Source organism: Pteropus vampyrus, unplaced genomic scaffold (assembly GCF_000151845.1).
Source record: "Pteropus vampyrus isolate Shadow unplaced genomic scaffold, Pvam_2.0 Scaffold226, whole genome shotgun sequence".
Taxonomy (NCBI): domain Eukaryota; kingdom Metazoa; phylum Chordata; class Mammalia; order Chiroptera; family Pteropodidae; genus Pteropus; species Pteropus vampyrus.
In genome coordinates this window covers 170,576-180,700 of record NW_011889007.1, presented here as the reverse complement: position 1 = coordinate 180,700, position 10,125 = coordinate 170,576, and the positions used below count along the sequence as shown (strand labels likewise).

At 56.6% G+C, this 10,125-nt stretch overlaps 1 protein-coding gene across 3 annotated transcripts in view; it reads right to left on the bottom strand.

The window, feature by feature from the left end:
• The window catches only part of KDM4B (lysine demethylase 4B), a 128,867-nt gene extending 120,196 nt beyond the window's left edge, over positions 1–8,671 (bottom strand). The window contains exon 1 of one of the 3 annotated variants that reach the window (XM_011373564.2): positions 7,476–8,671. Coding sequence is in view for 1 of the 3 variants with exons in the window: in XM_023538552.1 (XP_023394320.1) it covers positions 3,957–4,091 (135 nt within the window). In the remaining 2 variants the exon portion in view is untranslated. Of the gene's footprint in view, positions 1–3,956; positions 4,267–7,475 lie in introns of those variants that run through there. The other 2 variants (XM_011373565.2, XM_023538552.1) reach the window with 2 other exon arrangements.
• Positions 8,672–10,125: the final 1,454 nt, after the last annotated feature.

Sequence of the window (10,125 nt, the reverse complement as noted above, 5' to 3'; positions counted from 1 at the left end):
GGGGGCGGCAGGTGGCCTGTGTGCTCTGATTTTCCCGCGCTATAACTGCTGATTTTCACACTGTGAAGATAAGTTATTGTTATAACGAAGATCCCTCCAGGAGGCTTATTAGGGAAACAGCCAGTGAGACTTGGCCAATCCCAAAGTTTTCAGGCCTGCTTTGGCTAAAGGCCAAACTAATGACTCCAGGGAACCGGGGCTTCGGGGAGCGGAGCTGGAACGCTGAGGCGGCACTGCCAGGTGTCTGGTGTCACGGCAGCAGCCCAGGACACCCGAGCCCGAGTGGAGACAGCCAAGGAACACGAAACCTAACCAGGCCCTGTCCCCACCAGAGGCCAGTCCGCAATGCACAGTCTCACGTCAGCCCTCGCACAGGCTGAGGCATCGTTCACCCCAGGACGGTGCTCTGGGCTGGTGGCTACACGCCTGGCCCCAAATTCACTGGACAAGAAAACCTGACGAGGCGTGTGGAACAAGCCGCAGGATTCCACGTTCCGACTTGGCTGCCTCCCGTCCGGCCTCCCCAGGGCCACCGCCCCGGCTTCCTCCTACCTGCCCCCTTAGAATAAAGCAGCTCCAGAAGAACACACGGCTTATTTCAAGGTGTCTTCTAATAACCTCGACTGTTCCTTAACTTTCTTCCCAGCGCAGACGTGGAACAGCAACACAAAAGCCACAGGCTGCTCTGGGATGAAAAGTGATTTTAGAAACTTCTCTTGCGACACGTTGATTCACAGTCGAGAAGACAGAAGCTCAGAGGAGTCACTATTGCACTGTATTGTAATCTACTGAAGGCCACCTCTGGGCCAGGTGTGCCCTAAATTGGGGCACATCCTGGGCACTGTGGATTGAGCAGCATCCCTGGCCCCGCCCCCACTGTGACAACCACAGATGTCCCCAGACGTCACCGGGTGTTATCCAGGGTGGAGAATCACTCCTGGGATGGGAGCCACTCCGCTAAGAGACTTTCACTATTAAAATTCAATTCGTCTCACTACGCTTGACGCAGAAACCTCCACTGTCACCTTGGGATAAGGACACAGACGTGGCAGAGCTGGCATCTGAACCTGGAGGCAGGCCGGGTGCACGGGTGCCAGCCTCTAGTTGCCGACCCCACTCCGCCATGCCCACCGGGAGACCTCAGGCCACTTAAGGCCATCTGCGGCTATGAGATGTTACTTCCAAAGCATTCTTGTGCACGAGTCTCTCCTGGGTTCTCCTATGGCCAAAGCGACATTTCAAGTTCTTCCAAGTCCCTCTGCGAAATCATCTCGAGTCCAGTTCAGAGTCCCCCGCACGGCCAGCATCCATGCCACAAACACACTGCCCTGGGCACAGCCATCAGGACCCACAGCCCTCACTGCCAGAACGACGTTCTGAGCCCCCGTCAAAGATAAGAGGCCGCGTGCAAGGGTCCATGGAAAGATCGGGCCACGGCCATGGCCACCCGACCGGCAGGGGCTGGCCAGCGAGCCCGACCTCCCGGAGTGAGCAAGTGTCCAGTCTTGAGAGCAAGCTTGCAGCATGCTCCCACTTCCTCGCAGCACCCCCCAAACACAAGCCCGCTGGGGGTCAGCCCTTGCCCTCCCCAATGTGAGCTGTGCCGTCCAGGCCACCCACATTCTCTCCTCCTCCAAGCACCAGCTTCATTCGCACCCATGAAGGCCTCGGGGCCTCCCTGGCCCCCCAGAGGGCTCTCCCTCAGCTATACCCACCACGGTGGGTCTCGCCCTTCCCACTCGCCCCTCACGTAGTCGTGGCTGGCTTGTGTTGAGCCTGCCTCACATTTCAGGCTACAGGCTAACAGATCCAGAAGCTCTGATGGGAAGAGGACAATCTCCACTGAGCACTGGGTACCCCCGTTTACCGCATCCCCAACACAGCACTCGGCTTATCCAGGGACAGCAGTCTTCCTAAAGGACCAGCGTGTGGCGGCCCAGCACTGAGTGTGAAACACACCAGGATGTCAGTGTGAGCTACACTAGGATGCTGAGCGTGAAAGAGACACAGGATGTCAGAGTGTGAAACACACCAGGATGTCAGGTGAGAAATACACACAGGATGTGGAAGACTCAGGACCAAGAAGAAAAAAAGGCGTGTAAAAAAACCTCTCATTAACAATTTTTATACTGATCACGTGCGGAAACGATAATATTTTGGATATTTGGAGTCAACAAAATAACTATTCTAATCAATTTCACCGGTTTGTTTTTACCTTTTCATGTATTAGAAAACTTTACATTATGCGTGGGGCTTGCCGTGCGTCTTCAAGTGGACGACGTGGCCTCAGACGTCGGTTTGCAGTTGCTCGTGTTGCCTTCTGAGTATTTTGTGGGTTCAGCTCTCACATTCAGGTCTTCGGTCGCCTGGAGTTAGTGTTTGTATACGGCGTAAGGTAGAGGTCCAACGTTGTCACCTGACACTCTAGTGTTCATGTGCATCCCCATGGCATCTTCCTGGTGCCGTGAACAGCTCCCTGGCACTCAGAACACCCCAGGTCACCCATATCCTCTGCCAAGGGGACAGCAAGTCACACACGCACGCTTCTGCCCGAACGTCATTGTCCCCACTGGGCAGACGCCAGCAAAGCAGATGGGCCAAATCCTCTGGCACAGTGATGGCACCAGCAGGGGTGACGGCGGCGCCAGGTCAGGCAAAAACCAGGACGCCCCTTCCGCTCCTGGCTGTGGCGGACTCCAGCAGGAAGGCCCCGGTCCTGTCCACCAGAACATACTGGTGGACAGACAAACCAGAGCGACGGGTGCCGGAACCACGCTGACAGACGAAACGACACACGCAGGCCCAGTGGCTGCACTGAGAGGTCCTGCAGGGGACCCCAGTCACGGCTGGCCCCGGCGCAGCACACCCGGCCCGCCCCGCCCAGCTCGGGCTGGAGGAAGAGGGCGTCGTGGGGAGGACTCGCCACTGAAGGCTGCAGGCTGCAGTCCGCTGTGCACGCAGAGAGCAGCCAAGTGCTTCCTGCAGGGGAGCTGGGGCGCTGCGCCCGCCACGCCCACGTCCCCCCTCCTGGAAGCAACCCCCGCCCCCCCAGGCTGGGCCTCCCGGACTCTGGCCTCCCTCCGCTGACCCCTCCCTGCCCCAGCCCCCAAGATCTAGCTCTGCAAAGGGTTTTTCTGCTGCCTCTGCCCAGGGGGCCGGCTGGGTTAGCAGTCTGCACACCGCAGCCCTGAAAGTCTGGAACTCTGAAACAGTTTCGGGAAAAGGAGGGGCAGAAAAAGGAGACTGACTACCCAAATGTCCATCGAGGGATAGTGGGTAAACACAATGTGTCCAACCAAACGCTGGAATATCACTCGGCCATGTTATTGCTATATTATTAATAATATCCATCCCGATATTATTCAGTGGGAGAAACCAGACACTGAAGGCCACGCCGTGTGTGATTCCACTCACGTGACATGTCCAGAACAGACACCAGAACAGACATGTCCACGGAGAGCGCTGGTTCGTGGTTGCCAGGGGCTGGGGGAGGGGGAGGGGGGATGGCAGTTTAACAGGAATAGGGCTCCTTTTGGGGTGACAAAAGTGTTCTGGAATCAGTGGTGACGGCTGCACAACTCCATAAATGTTCTAAAAATCACTCAACTGTCCACTTTAGAAGTGTGTATTTGATGGTATGTATATCTCAATAAACAACATATTTTACAAAAAAAACAGGGTAGGAGTATTTTAAGAGGAGTGGGCCTAGAAAATCCGGGGTCTGGTCGGCACGCCAGAGCGAATCGTTAAACAGCTGTCATGCTGCTCTCTCCGGTGACCTGAACGACTCAGGCCCTGCCTCGCAGACCAGACTCTAAGCTCCTTGAGGGCAGAGCTGCCGGCAAGAGACAGCGGGCCTCCCCCGGCGCCCCCGCCTCCTCTGGCTCTTCTCCACGCAGGTGTCTCAGGCCACGGCCCCCAGGGTCCTTCCCAAGTGCCTCTCTTCCTCTGCTCACCAGTTCACCGTCACTCATGATGACAAGGCACAACTCAAACAGCGACTCTTCTGCTGACTTTCTGGCCACCACCTGAGTTGCCATCTGTCTCGGCGCCCCCCGGCCCTGCTGCTCCCCCCGCCGGGCTCCATCCATGGCCCTGTGACCCTGTGGGCAGGGCCACCATGAGCACCTGGCCACACGCGCACAGGCTCGGCAACAACGGTCGCACCCAACCAAATGACGACAGACGCCCTCAGCGGACACGGGGCTCCGAGGCAGGTCTAAATGGCTGTGTCACTGGGAAGCCGTAGCCCAGCCAGAACCATCCAAACCAACCACTGGTCCCCAAACCGAGACGCACGTGCGAGAGGCCTTCCTCCATTCTCAAATGTGTATCTTTGCCTCGGGGTTAAATGACATGGCTGGGGAGTTTGCAGAGGCCAAGTGAGCACGCTGCCTGAGGTCTCCACGACCATCGGCCTGAACCTGCTGCAGCTCTGCCATCGGCGAACGTGCTCCGTCCGTCCGTCCGTCCGTCTGTCCATCCGCAGGCCCGGTGAGGTGGCTGGACATGCAGGAGAGCCAGTTCCTCGGTGAATGGCGCTGCCCGTCGGCCTGCAGGTCAGATCAGGGCGCTGCCTTTGGTGCAGGCAGGACACGAGGCAGCCTCGGCAGCTGGCGCCATCCCGTGGCTTCTGCCCGCTGCAGCCAGGGAGGGCGGTGAAACGAGACACCTTCTTTTCCACAAGAGTGTCAGAACCAGCGCTCTCTACCGGCTCCCTGCTCTTCCTTGGGGGGAAGGAGTTGGCTAAAGCAATAAATCTAGAGTTTAAATTCCAGGGGCTTTACTCACATGCCAGGTAAAGACAGCGGTTCTCTCTCTAGAATCACGACCAAGAAAATCAGATCCACGCAGCCACCGACCTAAGATAGGAAGCCCACTCTGCTCAGCACCGAGCCTTTCTGACAGATGGGATTTTAAGGGGCAGAATGGGGGAACAGCAGGGATTTGAAGGGTCCAGCAGGAAAATGACAGAACCTCCCAGTCCAGCTGCCCGGCCAAGGTCCGCCAAGCATCCTGTGGCGCTGAGGCGAGCCATCCCCCCGCTCACGCAGGGCGCCCAGAGAGCAGGTCGTGGGCTGTCCGCGTAGAGACGAGGTGCTGGCCATGCCGGGGTCCTGAGGCCTAGCTTAGCACACAGGCCGGTTGCACCCGCCTTATCGGGATGCCTGGCACACCCCTGTCGTCGGGCCATCACTGTGCCTGCTGGCAGCTTCGGGCTGGCTCTCGCTCAAAGGAGGCCTCCTGATCCATCCTCTTGCTTCTTGTGCACAAAGCACAATTCTGGATCCACTGCCAGCTCATCTGACACGAATCGCTTCTCTCCACGGACACTGGAGACAGTGGCCACAAACCCACGAAAGCGGGCCCGGCTCCACCACTACCTGCCCAGGAGCCATGGGTTGGGTCCAGATGCAAACACAGAAGGGAAGTGGGTGCTGGAGACAGTGCTGAGCACCCACCCTTTCACGGCCAGCCATACGGGCTTGTCTTAACTGCCATTGCTGGTGCTGGCCCGTGGGGCCAAATCCCACATTGGTTATTGCTCTGTTCTGTGCCTGGAGACCCACTGAGGCACTGCAGCCCTGGACAGCTGGCTTTCGGATTCTTCTTCTTTGTCCACTGAACAAACACACTCAAGGCCTCCACCCTGGAGAGTCACAGCCCAAAAGGCACAGCCTGCCTGTGAGACAGAGATGGCTTCATGCAAACCTCATCAAACCCCTGGCACCGCCAGAACTACTGGGGTGGGACGGGGAAAGAGGGGAGAGAAGGGAGCGACGGAAAGTCAGAGAAAGATCCAGACGAGCCCCCCCAAAAAAAAAGAAAGGACAGGCAACTTCGCTAAGCCGAGGAGTTCTCCAGGTTGTTTATTTCAATCAACTACAGAAGGCGTGACCATAAATTAACGGTGTGCTTCCTCGACAGGTCAAAACGTCCTTGGGATGGTACCAAGACCTGAGGGCTCAGAAATCACTCGTCAGTCAGTTCTTCGCTCCCAAAAGCCAAGGTGGAAGAGTGAGGCCAAGAAGGGTGGGTGGCACCGTCCCTGGGCACCCAATGCACGCGTCCCACAGCCATCTCATCAGCCACTTGGCCTAAAAAGCTTAAATGTCACACACACGAAAGCCACCTCTTCACAGTGCTCCCGCGCACACCACGGCTCAGAGACCGACCGACAGCGCCTCCCAGGACATCGCCCTTGGGACGGGGACACCAGCACGGGAACGCTCACGAAACCACGTGACTGGGGCATAGCTTCTTCCTTTCAAACCCTCGCTTCTGCCGGGCCGAAGCAGGCCTCGAGCTGAGCACGCGCCTCGCCAAACTTCAGATGGGGCGAGAAGCTAACAGGACAACCCGATGGAGGATGAAGAAACCAGGCTTCGCAAACAGCAAAACGTCTGCCCGTCTATGTCGACTCTTCGTTGTCTCCTTTATTACGAGGTTTTTTTTGGGGGGGGGTAGATGGGGTCATAACATTTTCTCACATCCCCTGGACTTTTAACTGCCCTTGAAACCACCCACAACTCATTTTTTAAGTACAGACAATGACTCTAAATGCTTTGACATCAGAAAGATGGAAATTTATCCAACAAACGAATGTTTACCAAACACACGCCATGCACCAGGAACTTCCCAGGTGCCGGGGAGACACACAGCAGCCAAAACAGATGCCATGTCTACAGTGGGGACCTCGCGCCCTCGCAACCTGCAGCCTCGGGTCAAACCCAGCCTGCTTTTGTATGGCCTACAAGCTAAGAATGGTTTTGAAGTTTCTAATAGTCAGGTGGGGGAAGAAATCGAAGAGAAATAGCTCATGGCATGAAAAAATTATACGAAAGTCACATTTCTGTGTCGGTAAATATAAGTTTTATGGGGACGCAGGCACACTCACGCGTTTCTATACTTTTGTGCTTCAATGACAGAGCAGTCAGGACAGAGGAAGTCTGGCCTTCGAAGGCAAAAATAGTTACTCTGACTCTTCAGAAAACCATCCTCGCGGATAAGGCAGACCACACATACAGAAACAGATTAATATGCATTTCTGGTAGGATGGTGTCCAAAGAAAAAAAGGCGGAACAGGAGAGAGGGCGGCTGGAAGGGTGAACTGAGGCAGTGTGGTAAGGGCTGGCCTCCCTGAGCCGAGACCCGAATGACAAGGAGCCGCTGGGCAGAGGCACGAGGGACTGGCTTCTGGCAGCGGAAAGAGCAAGTGCAAAGGCCCTGAGGCAGGAAGACCGGGCCAAGGAGCTGGCTGGACCGAAGGGGCTGCAGGCACAGGAGGGAGCGACAGGACAGCGAGAGAGAGGGCGCCATGGAGGAAGAGCACGCGGGCCATGGGAAGGAGTCCAGAAGTTGTTCCAGAGGTAAGAGGAGGCCACTGGAGGGTTCTGCGCAGGGGGAGGCATCTTTAAAGTTTCGCCAGGTCCCTGAGAGGGTAGGAGTAAAAACTGACAGTCAGAGCAACTTACCTAACCAACAAGATGCTGCCAGCATGGGCCGAGGCAAAGCAGGGAGTCCGCTCAGAAGCCAGTTCATCCAACAACAATAAAATCGATGCACTGATCCTCTCAGGCCTTAGTAATTGAGGTGCTACAAACTTTTAAAAAATATGTCTTAAATTCATTTCATTTGTGTAAAAAATACCTGTAACGAGCACACTAACAGTCCCGCGGCTTCACGAACATCATCGTTGAGGAAGAGACGAAGATTGAAAGAGGCACCTTAAAATCCAGAAAACTGTTCAACGAATCGACGGGAAGGAGTACAATGGCGAGAAGGGTGTGGAAACCTGGGCAGGGACCTGCCGGGGCCCATAAGCAAAGAACGGCTGGGAAGTCCCCCGCACCACTGACAAGGTCAGGGTCTGGCAGCATGGGCTCAGGTGGCACGGGTGTCTGAAAGGTCCTCTTCCGTAGGTATGGGGGTAGGGGAGGGGAGGGGAGGGGAGAGCCGCAGGCTGGGAAGGGCAAGGGAAAGGCGGAGTGACAGCTGGGAAGGACCCATACCAGGCTGAGGGCTATGGGCTGGACAGTTTACAAATACGAGCCCCTCCCTATTAAAGACAGGAAGCGGGGAAGGGGACAAAGGGAACCCAAACTTGAGGTACATGGGGACACAGCCAGATATCAGACTGCTATGGGTTAAATGTTAAGTGAGAGGGTCTCACCTGGGGGTGACTGTGCTCCCCAGGGGACATTGGGCGATATCTGGGACAATGCGGTTATCACAACTGGGGGTCAGAGGGGTGCTGAAGACTCTAGTGGGGTAAAGGCCACCGCAGTGCCCAGGGCGGCCCTCCGCAGAGAACAACCCAGCCCACGTGCGGATAGGGATGGGGGGACACCCTGGCAGAACCCGACAGCATCCCAGCAGTGATGAGCTGGCTCGCTGTTCCCGGCTCCCTGGAACCCCACAAAGCACTCCAGAGCCTTTCATCCCCTGTGATCCTCGCAATGACGGGGCTGGGTGCTCATTATACCCATTTTACAGAGGGGAAAGCAAAGCCCGGAGACGTGAAGTGACCTGCCCCAGAGGAGGAACTGGAACACTCAGACTCAGAAGCCTGTGTGGGGCATGGGGAGGGGGAAAGGAAGGGAGCCGAGGACACAGGAATGCAGTCTAGGCTCAGCCCCTGCCTCAGCTGTCCCCACCCTCAGCCAGGGCGCAAGCACCCAGGGGCACCCAGGGGCACCCAGGGGCAGCACAGGTAGAGCCACAGCGCCGGGGGGCAGGGCTTTGGAGCAGAGTCAGAAACCCAGAAACCCCAGCGAAGTCAGGTGTGCAGAGCCCACGCAGTCCTACCTTCTGCCCGCAGTTCATTTGCTTCCCACCCCTGCACCCCCCTTGGGAAGGTTAGTGACTGCCCCATTTTGTTCTTGAGCAAGTGACTGGCCCAAGGTCACACAGCTCTGAAACGGCACTGCGGCTCTGGATCCAGATCTCGGGAAGAAAGCCAACTTGAAATGCTCATTTGCCTACGCCTCGGTCCCTCCTCAGTCCCTGTCACCCATGACCTAGTCCTTCCGGTTCCCTAAGCTGGCCGTGAGGGCTCTGGGCTCCATACCACCATAGTAGCTATGACCACATCCTGGGACTCCCCCTTCTCCTTTTCCCCCACTGGACCCAAAGCTCCCTGAAGTCAGAGACTCCCCAGAACCCGCCTCGGCACTCAAACGTCCCCAGTGTGCATCCTCACAGGTGTCAGATGGAACCACAGAACAGATGGGCTCCCCGGGGCGCAGGTTCCCCTGGGTGCGCCCGGGGAAGGGGGTGGGGCATAAGAAACCAGCAGAGGAGGCGGAGAGATGTGGGATCAAGTACAGGGAGGGGGGGCGGAGTGGGGGATGGAGGGACAAGGAGGGCCCTTGACCGGCCCCGAGGGCTCCTGCAGAAAGGTACACAGACTCAGAAGGGGTCTTCTCTAGGAGACGGAAAAGTAGAACAAAGGCGGGGCGGAGTCCCGAACAGCCCATCAGCAATACCTTCAAGCCCTAACGTTTAATGGCTCCTTAGCAGCCCACTCTCTCCTAAGCTGCCCGCTCCAAAAAGGCCAAGATTAGAAATTCAAGAAACTCAATTGTTACTAAGTAAGATCTGTATACAGTCTCAACTACACATTCGCACACACATGCACAAGGCACCCACACAGTAGCCGCGTGCACACCACATACGTACACCACCTGGGAGCATCTGTGCTCCTGCACCTCCAATCATCCCTCTGCCGCCCCCACTCGGTGACCTCCCCCAGAGCATGGCGTTCTGACCATCACCGCGTCCCTTGCACTGGAAGCACCAAGATCTGCCAAGCGCCCAATCAGAAGTACAGAAAGAGGGCCAGCGAGTTTCAGAAACCCTCGACTCATATAATCACAAGCTGACTCTGAGACATTTACACTGTCTTTCTGGCTCCAAAAAACAAACTGCAGAGACCAGAGAGGCTGCCCACTGCAGCTCCAAGGGTGGCAAGAAAAGGCTGACCAGAGAGCTGACAAACCCTCCCCCTGCCTCATAAGGAAGCTATTACTTGAGAATTAGGGAGAGTCATTAGCTTTGCACAGCAACGATAAAAGCCCATAGGAGTCATCTAATGAGCCCGTTTTAGGGGCTTTCTCCAGCTTG